At 36.2% G+C, this 14,900-nt stretch overlaps 2 protein-coding genes across 24 annotated transcripts in view; both read left to right on the top strand.

Annotated features, from left to right (window-relative positions):
* Positions 1–12,196, top strand: part of Eph (Eph receptor tyrosine kinase) — a 90,570-nt gene extending 78,374 nt beyond the window's left edge. For 6 of the 23 annotated variants that reach the window (XM_083089803.1, XM_083089801.1, XM_083089800.1 and 3 more), the window contains 6 exons: positions 66–131; positions 1,094–1,270; positions 1,405–1,874; positions 1,989–2,326; positions 6,030–6,104; positions 7,732–12,196. In XM_083089803.1, coding sequence (XP_082945929.1) covers positions 66–131; positions 1,094–1,270; positions 1,405–1,874; positions 1,989–2,326; positions 6,030–6,104; positions 7,732–7,996 — 1,391 coding nt within the window. In that variant the 3' untranslated portion in view covers positions 7,997–12,196. Of the gene's footprint in view, positions 1–65; positions 132–1,093; positions 1,271–1,404; positions 1,875–1,988; positions 2,327–4,019; positions 4,806–6,029; positions 6,105–7,731 lie in introns of those variants that run through there. The other 17 variants (XM_083089810.1, XM_083089816.1, XM_083089815.1 and 14 more) reach the window with 7 other exon arrangements.
* Positions 12,197–13,147: 951 nt separating this feature from the next.
* On the top strand, positions 13,148–14,369 carry LOC145966818 (large ribosomal subunit protein eL34). The gene is made up of 4 exons (XM_083091199.1): positions 13,148–13,234; positions 13,398–13,469; positions 13,862–14,059; positions 14,218–14,369. Exons 2-4 carry the CDS (start codon positions 13,405–13,407, stop codon positions 14,312–14,314), a joined length of 360 nt encoding a protein of 119 aa, XP_082947325.1. The 5' UTR covers positions 13,148–13,234; positions 13,398–13,404; the 3' UTR covers positions 14,315–14,369.
* Positions 14,370–14,900: the final 531 nt, after the last annotated feature.

Raw genomic sequence — 14,900 nt, 5'->3', positions numbered from 1 at the left:
CACCCGCCGCTTTTTTTTGTTTTTCTGTTTGTCAATTAGTGTGTTGGTTGTTGTGTTGTTCACAGTGCACTGCAAAATGGACAGTTCACCGATTGTGACAACCCATACCAACAACAAGAGCAAGTCCTCGCGTAAGTCCTTTGTTTCCCAAAGCGATTTCCAAGCCAAAACTCTTGTGCGACCGCAAAACTCGCGTAGACACATTCGTATGACATATTAAAGACATAACCGAACGCACCGACATTCGCACACACTCACTTCGAGTTCTCCACGTTTATTATAGTTTCGCTTTATAGTTACGCTACACTCTATTCTATTCTTTCTTCACTGTCCTGGATATGCGATATGGATGAAAAGTACGGAAGTAATAAAAGCATGCCGCGACCCCGTCGTATTTCGCACGCAATTGCAGCATCATTGTGTTCTTGCATCCATTTTTGTCTTTTTTTACTTTTACTTCTCTTTAGATGATCGCTCCTTCTTGCATCGATATGCGCAAAGTATATTTGGATATTTTAAGACTATTCAAGTAGAGAACTGAATTGATTTGAATAAAAGAAGATTGAAGAAATTGTGAGAAAATGCTATTTTTAAATCATCTGAAGAGTCCAGAACGAACAATGTTAATTGCTGGACTTTGCGGATGTATAATAATAGTTTGGAAATAATTCAGCATACAGGCATGCGAAAATTGTGCATTTTTGGCATGTGGATTGGCTACGCGCGAGATTTTTTTTTTAGCGTACATAGACACCGCCGCTCGACATTTAAACATACCAGATTTTAAAAATAGATAAACACATACAAAAGTAAAAGATGACTCTTATTGATCGAATAAAGTAGGATTGAAAGAGGAGGATATATCTTAGAATCCACCTGCGTTTGGCTTTCTTGATTGTGTCTTGTTTTTTTGGAAATTTTAAACTCGTTGACGAGGGAGAATGTGTGAGTGTTACTTTTTTGACACGGTATTTGACACGGTGGCCGAGCGCGATAGAGCGAATGTTGAGACGCGCGGTCTAAAGTTCTGTCAAAATTTCGCACCACCGGCCCTCGTGTTAATATAATGAACTCTGTTTTCGTGACGTTGCAGTGACCACGCCGCTATTCACACCTGCAGTGGGGGTCGCCGCGGCGGGCGCAGGCGGCGCAGGCGGTGCAGGTGCGAGGAGTTACGTGGATCCTCACACCTACGAGGATCCGAATCAGGCTGTACGGGAATTCGCCCGAGAGATCGACGCCGGATACATCACAATAGAAGCAATCATAGGTATGCGACTTTGTATATTATCACACGAGCAGATTATCAGCATACACGACAACTGATGCATTCTATCGATTATAGCGGCTGTAAGATAGTTTTAGAACTTACGTGCTCTTGACAATTTGTTTTTACGGTTACAGGTGGCGGAGAATTCGGCGATGTCTGCCGAGGGAAGTTGAAATTGCCTCCTGATGGACGGACGGAAATAGACGTGGCTATAAAAACGCTGAAGCCGGGCTCTGCGGATAAGGCGCGTAACGATTTCCTGACAGAGGCGTCGATAATGGGCCAGTTTGAGCATCCCAACGTGATATTCTTGCAAGGCGTGGTGACGAAGAGCAATCCGGTGATGATCATCACGGAGTTTATGGAGAATGGCAGCCTGGACACTTTCTTGCGCGCTAACGACGGCAAGTTCCAAGTGCTTCAATTGGTGGGGATGCTACGTGGCATTGCCAGCGGTATGCAGTATCTTGCGGAGATGAATTATGTGCATCGTGATCTCGCCGCGAGAAACGTGTTAGTCAACGCCGCTTTGGTTTGCAAGATTGCCGATTTTGGACTCAGTAGAGAGATCGAGAGCGCTACGGAAGGAGCTTACACGACCAGGGTAAGCGATAAATTCGAAAAATTTTTAAATAAAATAAAATTTTTAAATAACATATGGCAATATACGACTACAATTTCTTGATTAATATCTATCTTCAATCTATCTTATGTTTAGGGCGGTAAAATCCCGGTACGGTGGACGGCACCGGAGGCGATAGCCTTCCGTAAGTTCACCAGCGCCTCCGACGTCTGGAGTATGGGCATCGTGTGCTGGGAGGTAATGTCATATGGCGAGAGGCCATACTGGAACTGGTCGAATCAAGATGTGATAAAGTCGATCGAGAAAGGCTATAGGCTTCCAGCGCCGATGGACTGTCCGGAGGCTATTTACCAGCTGATGCTCGATTGCTGGCAGAAGGAGCGCACTCATCGGCCGACCTTCGCCAATCTCACGCAGACTTTGGACAAGCTTATACGAAGTCCGGACACGCTAAGAAAAATTGCTCAGAACAGGTAAGGAGTGCCCACTTGTCATTGTTTGATTTACGAGTAGCGATCGCCAAATGCTGATACATGATAAGATTACGAAACAATAGCCTTAGGATACATTAATCATAAAAATAATGTTAGGACATTTATACCGCGAATCAATTGTCTAGAGGACAATGCGATCATCATCACTTAACGTAAACTAAATATATACGACGGAATGCATAAGATATAATCGGCACACAACGAATGAAATTTGTTCAAGTGCTTCGAGCGCACGTTCGCAAATAGTTTTCATTGGCATCATCACCAATTTTTCTCTCTTTTTTTAAATCTTGTTGAGTCGTTTGTTCATTAATATCTTGATAAGAATTACGCCGCATGCTATGGAGTCATATGTATATCGTGTCCATAAATTAATTTTTCTCGACAGCTAATACTTATTTTCATTCATTCGCCGAAACGCTCACGCACAAATGCCGTGCCATATCCGTTTCACGCTACTTACAATGGGCTTTGACATTATAGCTCATTGATGTATCATGCACAAGCACACAATCTTGTACACATATATATTACGTATATGTGTATAGGGTAAAAAAAGGGATGTGTGCATACTCATGCTCGCGTCGTCGTGATATCTCAACCTGATTGGCATTACTGGAAGCGAGCATATACATACTGGACTGTCATTATTCGCATTATTGCTTATGTTTTCGTGCTTTCTTCTGTTTTTTTTTTATTTTTCATTGTTTTCTTGATGCAACAATCCCTCTAGATAATAATCGTCAAAATTCATTTCTATCTACGCTACTCCGATATTTATTTTCTAACAAGAGAAAGGACAAGGTGATCATTAGATTCGCTTTAAAGAATTCGAATCTCTTTTGCTTCTTGCAATAGCATACATTTTCCGCATGATATCTCGTTGTTATGAAAAATGTCGATATTTTAATATCGAAGAGTCATATTTGCATACTTCGAAAAAGCACGCTGCTTGGTCGAAGAAAGTTTTTTTTTTGCGTCAATTAGCGGGAAAATTAATTTATGGACGAAAGTCTACGTCTTAGTTGCGTAGAATACTTTTATCGCGTTTTAGTCACGTTCGAAATCGCGATGATTTTTAGCAGAGCTTTCACAATCGCTTTCGCCGCTTATCGTTTCTACACTTCTTGAATCTATGATTCGCATTTTACGCAATTATTTCTTACAAGATGCAGTTATGTGTAATATGAGCTCATTTTGTCTACTTTGCATTGCTCTTTTCTTTAATGGATTTCAATAAAATCAAATTTTGTTGCGACCGAGAGTAAATTAAAAAAAAAAAAAAATATTTGCAAGACAAAAATTTCTGTTTATATATTGCAAATTTCGTTATAATATAATTTATAATTTCGCGTTAGTATGAGAATCGAAACTTATAACCGCAGCCGAAAAATCGGATTCACCTCCTTCCTATGATATTCTCCGAGTGTATCCCATTGGCATGGATGAAATAATAATATCGCAAAGTTTCTTTCTATGCCAATGAGGTCGCAGTATTTGCATTTGGAAAATCTCGTTTCTCTCCTGTTCCTTCCGATCCGCCTCTTTTTCCCTGGGCTAATTCTTTGTGCTTTTGGTTTTGTGGTGTCCTTTGGTACCTGACTACGCAAACTACTGCAACTGCAACGCAACTGCGACAACTATCATCGACGACCACGACAACCAACTACAGCGTGAGGCCGCCTGCACACAATCCGTACTATGTCACAAGCCATACGGCTGCCGTCCAGGCTGCGGTGGCGGCTGCGATGCCACCAGGCCCAGCCGCGAGCACGGCGGGCCCGTTCGTAGACATAGTCGGCCATCAGGCCCATCAACAAGCCCAGTCAGCGATTGCCGTTCCAGTAATGCCACCAGGAGCCGGCCGTAGCTTACACTATCACACACACGCAGCGACACACGCACTGCCACACCAACAGGCACCGCTCACCTATCCCAATTGGGTCCCGTTCTCCCATTTTAACTGAGACAGGGATCCCGTTTGTAAAAAATTAGAACGAGCAAAAGCATCTCGTTTCTCCGCCCGTCTTTCTAACCGTCGGAACTAATGCTTGGCATTGGAACGCCTGACGTTGAATATCAAAAGACTGCATTCTATATCGCTATGATTTTACATTACATTACTTTTCACGATCGCGCTAGTCGTAGGGAAATTGTAGGCGCTCTTCCAGCGAAATAGTAGAAGCGTGTAATCCAAGTTGTCAGACGGAATAGTAGATGTAACGAATATAGGTACGCGCAGCATCGATAGGAACATTATTGGCGTGCTATAGACTATATGTACAAGAGTAGTCGCAAAGAAATCTCTTATATAGTGTTTTTATTATAAATTATCGAAATGCGAGAATAGATAACATAGACATGTATTAGAAAATATAGAGAATTTTTATGTTGCATAACTGAGCAATAAATTTTGCCATATAAAGAGTTAGAGTATATATTATCAATTATATATATATATATATATATATATATATATATATATATATATATATATATATATAAATTGAAACGAGATATATAAATTGAGCGTTTAAAAATTCCAAATTTTATAGAAGATAAATTCAACCATCGAATAGCAATACATATACGCGATTCCAAGCTTAGAGAATAAAAAACGATTCAACATGGTGTGCATGAAAGCAAATAGTCTTTCAGATATTTTCACATTAGGGTGTGATAACTTTTATGAATATATAAAAAGAAAAAAGACGAAGAAAGTATATACGTATACATGTATACAAATTTATTGAGAGTCTCAGAATTAATATCATTCTTCTCTTTCAAGATTGCGAATTCTTTGATCAATTCAGATTCGATAAGACAAATTTTGATACGAAAAAAATAATTTGTAAATTGCTAAAAAAAAAAACAGTTTCTCTGACATTCTATATATTATTTACATAAAATTCATATAAGTATTTATCGTATAATATTTATTAAAGCCATCGATTTTATCTTAGTAAAAGCCGCAAAGATTTATCAGCATATGTACAATACGCGCGCGTGCAACCAGTTGACCATATTAGAATAGTATTTTTATACGTAATGTGTGTTAAAAATAAAAAGACACGATATAATTATTCGTGTACGGTGTCGGTTCGTATTTCCGCATCAATCATATATCAAATCAATCATATATAATCGTAATATTAAATCTTAAAATATTTCCACAGAGAATGTGATGAAGAAGGGTCACGACACGCCATTTTAAAACAGACGATCTATTTATATTAGCTTATCGATTGTGAAAAATTCGCATTTTAAACTATTTCTCTTCATGCTTTCTACAAACTTTATGCTATATATTAAAAGTTTTTAGCTTTGTGCAGATTTATCAAAGAGCCGGAGGTGAGCATTTTAGTCTATAGCAGGGATTAAAACGATTCGTCTAAATTTCTTCTTTATATGTTTTATTTAAATACTAATTGCACAGAATTGTTTCTATTTTTTTTATTTTTAGGTTCGAATATAAACTACTCTTTATTTACTTAGACTCTTAAATTACTCAAAGTTGCTTATGAAAGGTAACGTGAAGAGGTATTCACGTCAACATATATGCGCGAACGTTAGGGAGGAAATCAAACTCAAAGAGTCAAAGCCAGATAGATGAAACTATAGCCTGCAGTAACACACATTCGGTATAATCTCCATCGCACTAACAAATGCTAACAATTGTCAGAATCAGGGAGAGGGGTGCTCCAACCCCACCCCCATCCGCCTCGTCGGCATCTTCCAACGTGCGTTTGAGAAACAGGTAAAGGAAAAAAAGAAAGAATGAAAAGCGCGGCATTCTCCCTCCACCATCCACCCACACACCGAATTCCCTTTTTGCGGATACGAGAGAGGAAAAAGAAGCGCAGAAGAACAAAGCGCAATCATTTCTGTTTCGTCCAGTGCTCTAAATAACACAAAGCTCCTTCGCCCTTTAACGTTTCGACGATTCGATTATATTGACTGTGCTTTCACGTTCTGCTCTGCTTCTTTGACGTGATAATGAAATATTGCCACCACGTAGACAGCAGACCTCTTGCGCTTAGTAACCACTTTAGTTTGCGTTGCACTGCTTGCTTTCATACGCACCGTAATCCATTCACGTGTATAAACCTCAACTGTAAACTATGTATCAATAACGCGTTACATATGACACATTCACGTTCATCAACGATACTAGTGACAATATTAGTAATTAGCGTTATTACCGCCCTTATTATTGTCATCGTCATTGTATTATCACTATTATTATTATTATTATTTATGTTAATTTTAACACAGTTTTTGTATAGTATTATTTGTATTATATTGATGCAAATTGTTATTCTATTAACATTATTTTTATTATATTACGATACTTATTATTTAATTTTTATTTTTATTATTATTATAATTTCTATATCGAGATAAAAAAAATTGTATGATTGCATCTGTGTTAATATATTCTAGCGTGTACGTAATATCTCGTGCAAGAGAAAATGCACGAAATCCTACGGATTAATCATATATAATACACAATAACATATTGTTCATTTTTTTATAAGTAATTCGTTTATCTTTATCATTTATAATTTATACGATATCGATATAATATACATAAAAAGTGAGCCAAGTGTACATATTTAAATAATTTTTTATTTAAGTTAAGACGCTCGTTTCATGTTCTCCCGCTTTATGTCTTCAATAATTTAAAATAAACTTAACCTATCAATTACATAATTATTTTAGAATTTCTCACAGCTATTTAAAAATCTGTAGATCCATTGTGTGAGTGTTTTGATTAATTAATTATGCATTTTTGTTCCAATAATCAATATGACGATAATCTCGTATATAAAATGTCTCTTACAATTTGTATATATCGAACATTTATACATATCTTTTCCCATGTATATAAAATTAGGAAGCAACACGGTCTCGTTTTACAATCGATAAATGTTAATTCATATCGACAATATCGATAATAATTTATATAAAAGTAAAATATGATTGTTTCAACTTGATCTACTTATTGTTGATAAAAGAACGAGATCTTGTTTATGAACATATATGAACGTATATTGTATTTCGATATCCCTCGAAATGGCGAAGATATACCACTAAAAAGTATCATGATAAAAAATATAGAATACGATTTACAGATGAATAGTAATCTTCGTTATTTCATTCTTAGCTTCCATCATCAACTTGTAATGTAGTCAATAGTAAATAAACAAATCTATTCGCAAAACATACATATAAATTATGCGAATGTGAATGTATTTCCATAGTAAGAGGATACGATCTAAAGAAGCTTGAAATCATGCGAGTCCCTTACAATCTCCCCATTTCCAGTATATATTATTTATTCATAAAAAAAGAAACATTTCTTAACTTGTTATTGTCAACAGGGGCACCAATCCACTGGCGCCGGACGCGGTGGACCTAACGCAATTGACTTCTGTCAGCGAATGGCTGGCTTCCATCAAGATGTCACGATACGCGGAAAGCTTCGAGCAGGCAGGCGTGACGACGTTGGAGGCTGCGGCGCGTGTCACCGTCCAGGAGCTCACGGCTCTCGGTATAACGCTCGTGGGACATCAGAAAAAGATTATGAACAGCGTGACGGCGTTACGGGCGCAAATGTCGGCCACCTCGCAGGGTTTCCTCGTGTAATAGACCGCGATATATTAGGATTACTCAAATCCTGCAAAGGGATCGTATGTAGGAATCGGTCGATCGGCATAGAACTTCACTATCTTAAGGATCTCACGAATTTCCATCCTTCTCCGAGGTGTCCCGTGAGACGAACCACGGGAGATGACGAACCATGTAACATCTAGGACTCGTGATTACCTAGTCAGAGCGAGAATGTCCTCGAGAGAATATCTGTTCGCGCGCAAATAGATCCGGTAAAATAGTCCGGTGGTTAAATAGTCCGGAGGTGAATATTCTTGAATGATATCTCCAAAGTAACACGCAAACGCCGTCTCACCGAGAGATTCCAAGTACTCGTACTGCAAACATTCCACGTTAATGAGAATCGAAGAGATTCATTCATTCAGAATTCCCCTTGATAAAATCAGGAGAAAACGAGAAAGTACGAGAATCATGCATTCGTTATGTTGCATTTAAACTACATACAACGACTTATCAAACTCGTAAATAACTCGCGTAAATAATATCTATAAGTGTCAAAGGAATTATTTATGAACGAATAATGTCATTCTCACGTTCAGATCGATCAAGACGTCGTAAAAAATCGCTCTAAAATGCATTTGGCGGGATCAATGTAACACACTTTCTTATATGAATAATAAGCGCCGATTTAGTCTTTCGTTTTTTAGGCCATTTTCATGATCAATGTATCTGAAGATTAGACTGACAATGGAGATGCACGAATCATCTCTATAATTACTGCCACAAAACTCATGTTAAATCTTTCAATATATGAACAGCCTTTTACTTTAAAATACCTGTGTAAATCGAATTGTATATGCTGTATATTTTTCTTCGAAGATTCATTGAAATTTGCAGCCAAATTATTTCTTATTCGTCGCGTTTGCATTTTGTATTGAACGAAAGTATTATAATACGTATTATATATATATCTGCGATATATAAAGCATTGAACGGCGAGCTATATGTCGGCCTAAATGTCGTTCGAACACGTCTGCTCCTGGGCCTCGCTTTTTCTAAATATATTAAAATTATGTCTCTCTTTACATAACAATCGATATAGTAATATGCGCCTGAAAAGAAACAACGCGACGATTTAAAAAAGTAGAGAACCGTATCACGAACTGTACCAAAAACTGTAATAGATTTTCTGAGATTCATTATTTCGTGTAGCGAATGTAGCAAATACATTACATTATTCTACGTCGCCTCGACAATGTACACGATTGAGAGACCAAGGACGATGAGAATGAATGTTTACAAGACGTCTTTATTAACTATAACTTTACGAGAACGATAAATTACGCGGTTTTGCCTTCGCGTCATCTATATAAGAACGTCGTATCACGCGGCCTATATGGGACTATATCTTTCGATTATAAGAAAAACGACAAAACGAACAAGGCGGAACATGTGCCAACGCGAGTGTGCAAAAGTTATTTTAGCGCGAGACACGACGTAAACGAGAGGATGCGTGAATGTATACGAGTTGTGTGTATGAAATAGAGAGAATCTGCAACCCGCTCTTCGCGCTATATTAGTATGTACACGAGCGTGCGATCACGAGAAATTATTCTATATATACGTATAAAGATATCTATTGTACTATAAATATGCGAGACATGTCGACTAGAAAGGACGAACAAAGAAGGAATCTCTATCGATAAGAGAAATCGCCTAACGTGAAACCACGAGAAAAATCTATTCTCGCTTCGAAAGATAAAGAGCACGAAACGTGAGAGAGTGGAAAAACAGTTTCGAACGCGCTTCCCACTATAGCAAGCAATGCGTCAACATATCAACATTATTCGGAATGCAAAGCGAGCAAAGCAGAAAGGGATTTGCGTGCACAAACTTATCGTTGCTCCGAAATCTCGAGTCGACACGACTCCGTTTCTCGTCATTCTTCGCTAGAGGATTCTAGCGAATGACGAAAGAGAAAAATTTAAAAAGAGACATGTAAAAAGAAAGAACATAAGCGCGTAAAGCGGGTATGAAACAAAATGTGTGGACAAAATTACACGCGATACGTATATGCGAGCGACTCTGCGCTCGATAAAAGCATCGAAGCTCGCCGACGAGATGATCTTCATCGAACCATTCATATTTTCATTTTCATAGCCCGATCGAGGAGTTTCCTCATACAAAGCAACGTCCATTCCAATATACAAGTATCCGCATAATAGGAATTTTTTTCTTTTTCTTAGAGAATAAAAGAAAGAAAGACAAAGAAAGAAACAGGAGCTTGCTTCATCGTATTTTGTTATCTAATCGTAAAGACTCTTACTCAAACCGATATGTACCCGAGATATATACGTTATCGGCTATTTGTTTTAAAAGAGACCAACAGAATGGCGGAAAGAAATATATATACATATACAGAAATATCACGCATGAGATTAAAACAGCTTCCAAGTGAGTTCGGCAAGCCACGGAGAAATTCTTCGTATTCTTTAATTTAATGATTTAACGTGTTTAATAATATATAGTCGACGATATCGAAACGATGAATAAAAGCGGAAAGCGCGCTTCAACAGGCGAGATTTCACGCTCGATCAAAGATACAAAGCGGACAACGACAAAGTGAACGACGTAGCGTTTACGCAGCCAGCCAATTCTCTATCCATATTGCTCTCCCTGTCTTTAATCACAAAGAGACGAGAGTCTCGCCTGCGAAACGCGCCGAATTAAAATCGTCTGATTTCGCTCCTGTCTCGGTGTACGATCCAACGATGCTTCGACCGTTCCCTCGTAAATAAAATATTGCTCGAGGTTAAATTAATACTCGGAGCGTTAAAAAAAAATACCGAGATACGTCCTGGTGTCTTTCGGTTCGCCATGCCACCTTCCGCGTTCGTTTCGCGAAAGAGAGAAAGAGAAACGAAAAACGGAAGACCGCAAGCAAGACGAGAGCAAAATCTCCCTTAGGAAAAACAAAAAAAGAAGCGAGAGAGAAAGAGTAATCTACTAAAAATGGCGACGATTAAGAAGCAATAAGTGAATACACGCAAATGCAGATTTTTATATAGAGAATGTTAACAAATTTCAGATGATATTAATTATAGCGCTATCTTCCTAAATGTTCGTATTAAAGATTAAACGAAAAAGTACGATAAAACGTAAGAGAGATCGCGTGGAGTCTCGGCCGAAAAAGAATGAAGAAGACAAGAGGTCGCACGCGAGTCGAATTCGCGCCGCGATCGATTGTAATAACGTTCGGTCGAGACTCCACGGACGAAAGAATTTTCAAACTGTAACTATATCTGTGTTTTAGCGATGAATCTGCGAGTGCGACCTGAAGTTTTGAGGATGTTGTTAATTTCGACAAATCGATATTTAGATTTCATAGAGCTCTATCAATATCACACATATACACACACGGCCACGTGTAGGCGCAAGAGAAAAAAATATGCGAAACTGAGGATCAATCTATAGCGAAAGTATCTCATGTACGACTTCTCAGATTTTTTTTAGTTCCGCCGAAAATCTTAGATTCCTACCCTTATATAGATTAAATTTTTTTACATAAAAAAGATACGCGTTACACTTTCAAAGCTTTCGATCGTACTTCATATGTCACGTATATTTTGGTATATATCATGGTTATCTCGTATACACGTAAAGCGCTTTATTAAAAAAAAGTGTGTGAAACGAGATCGAATAGAAAAGAGAAGCACGAAAAAGTCTGAGAAATCAAAATTGCTTCAATATGCACCCTTGTTGCGGTGAATTTTTGTCCGTTCTTTTATTTTTTTACTTTTTGTTTTAATCTTCTGATAGAAAAAGAGAGAGAGAAAGAGGAAACGAAAACGAGACAAGTAACTGAAAGAAAAAATCCTCAAATCGCCTCTCGCGTTTTGCTTAACTCTTTAATCGACTTTAATTAAATTGTATTACTATTTATTAAAAAAAAAAAGAAACTTATTTATTGTTTAGAGATCTGACTAAATTGAAAAACGTTTTAATTATATCGTAAATTATCTATTATTATTTAGCGACGAGAGATGATGGGGCAGAGTGATGCGTTTTTTCCCTACTGTAGGGATTTTCGAGAAAACTCTGTCGTGTAAAAAGGAAGAAGCAAAGCTACATCTACAGTGATAAATACGATCATCGTATCGAATCTGTGTACATGCAGCTATTATATTATATTATATTTAGTTAAGCGTTTTTTTTTAAATAAATGATTTACGCGAGCGCATTGTTTTTTTATCCTTATTTTCTACAAATCTGTTTACAGCGAACTCTGTCAAAGTACCTGCTTCGAAAAAAAACGAAAACGATAAAATCTGCGGAAAAAGCAAAGCACATTAAAAACAGGTACCGTCCCATATATTAAACATAACTCAGAGAAACATGCATACATACCATATCCACACACACACATGCATACAGTCATACACACGTCGCACTATTATACACACACATACAATAATTTATATACACTCGCCGAGCTGAGTTTTCATAAAAATTGGTTAAGCGAATCGCCTCCGTGTGTCTTCGATTCATTGTATAAAGGAAAATGCGAGAAAAAAAAGCAAGCAAAGAGTTACTGTCGACAAATTTTGGAACATGTCTAAAACATTTTTCCTATGGTGTTGTCAAGACGATGTTGAATGTACATAAGATATAATAAATAATATACCTTATACGATGTAAAAATTGGGACAGAGACTTGTTTCATCACTGCCTTTTTACAAAACTATCTTAATAATTATTATTATTAATAGTTGAATAAAATATATAAAATTTCAGAAAAAGGTAAATTTACATATCTTATAAACTGAATTTTGCAAGCCTTGCATTTCAATTATGGATACAGGCTCTCAATGATAATTAATTTGAAAACTATAGTTTAATAAAAATGTAAACGAAACTTTAAAGAAAATGTAATTCGAAAAATAAGAATTTGAATTGAAATTTAAAACTGACGTTATATTTTAATTTATATTTATATTTAATTTATATTATATTATTTATATTATAGATAACTGCACATGAAACTGTATAAAGATCTGAGTCAACGAAAATTCTAACACAATTTAGCCGAGATTCAAACTTTGTTCAGCAGATATTCAAATCCTACTTGTTAGCAGAGATTCGAACCCTTCTTAGCGGAGATTCTCATTTATCCCTGACAGATAATACCTGATGTCACCATGCTTGACTACGCATGCGCGGAAACATTTCTCTTTGGCGTACGCTCGTTTCCCTTTCCGTTTGATTCTGAAGAAGGTTCGTGACAATTTTCTGTAATTTTCCGATATCCACGCTTTGCGAATCAATCGTAAAATGCATTGATATAATATGATTTCGATGCAAATCTACGACAAAAATTTGGTGTCGCGATAAGTTATAAATTGATTTCTCTCGCTAACAAGTGATTTTTGCGTTGCAGAAGCAAGATGGTACAGCGACTAACCTATCGACGACGCTTGTCGTACAACACAAAAAGCAACAGGAGGCGTGTGTAAGTATGCTGCTACAAATAATATTACCTTTGACAATGTTCTCTTTTTCATTAATTTTCGTCCGCGGTAAAATTGACATTAGTAATTCGTGTTATTCGTGCAACATTTTTGGGAGTTTTGAGGTTATGTTTTGGTCGTTTGCTTAAATTCGCACAAGTTTCACGTGTAACGGACAGTGAAAATAATCGTTAAACACGAATAAACATAAATAAGTTATTTTTATTAATATTGTATATATTTTTGATTATCATTATTGCAAATAATTAGCCTATTCTCTAAAAAATATCTAGAATTGTCGCATTGAAATAAATTTTCTTTATAAGATTTACTTGAATATTATTTTTCACATTATTCTTTAAGATTAATTGATTTATGTTGAAATGTTGAATAGTGTACGTACGCCAGGTGGCAAGTTAGTCTACCAATATCTTAAGAAACCTAAGAAGATTCCAAGATGTGGACAATGTAAAGATAAACTCAGAGGTATTCAACCTGCTAGGCCAATGGAACGGTCACGTATGTGTAGACGTAAGAAGACTGTCAAACGTGTATATGGAGGTGTTCTTTGTCACAAATGTGTGAAAGAAAGGTATAAAAATAGTTAAACTTTGAATAATCTATACTTGAAAAAACCAATTTATTGTTTCTAAAGGGAAATTTGTCATTTATTAATTATGAAATCAATTAATTTTGTTTTTACATTAAATTTCATGCTTTTTTGAGCTTACACGAAAATGTAATTTTCAGGATTGTACGTGCATTCTTGATCGAAGAACAGAAAATTGTCTACAAGGTTATGAAGGCGCAACAGGCTTCAGCAAAAACGAAAAAAGTGGAGAAGTAAAATTCCGTGCTTTTTATTAATTAAATAAAATAAATAATAAATTTAAAAAAATTAACTATATTGCTCATATTATTATGTATGGGCTCCATTTATTGTACCAACACCACATTTGTGAACTATATATTCACATGGTTAAATCTTTTTTATAATTAAAAATCATATAAATAGATAAAAAAAAATTTGCAACATAATTACAAATCTATGTGCGCTTATATACGAACGTGCGTGCATATGTTTTCATATATACAGTGAAATATTAGATACATGTAGCAGAGAGAAAAAAAAAATATATTTTTTTTTCTCCATATATATATATATATATATATATGGTTATTTATACATAATAGATACTCATTTTTTGCTCAAGTTTGATTGAATTCAATATATATTCAATAGCTACTTGATAATTGTTATCTCTGCTGAATAACATCATTATCCTTTATATTGAATGATGTACCTTTTATAATGCTATCATTTTTTTTAAATTTATGTATATATATATATGCATCTTTTCGTAATTTAATATAAAATATTTTTACAATTTTAATTTCATTAAGCATCATTATCGTAGAGAAAGTTTATTGCT

This window comes from Camponotus vicinus, unplaced genomic scaffold (assembly GCF_025532165.1).
Source record: "Camponotus vicinus isolate PSW18456_S1 unplaced genomic scaffold, iyCamVici1.0 SCAF_2, whole genome shotgun sequence".
NCBI classification, from domain to species: Eukaryota; Metazoa; Arthropoda; class Insecta; order Hymenoptera; family Formicidae; genus Camponotus; species Camponotus vicinus.
The sequence above is the reverse complement of the archived record's forward strand: the minus strand, read 5'-3'. Positions and strand labels throughout refer to the sequence as shown.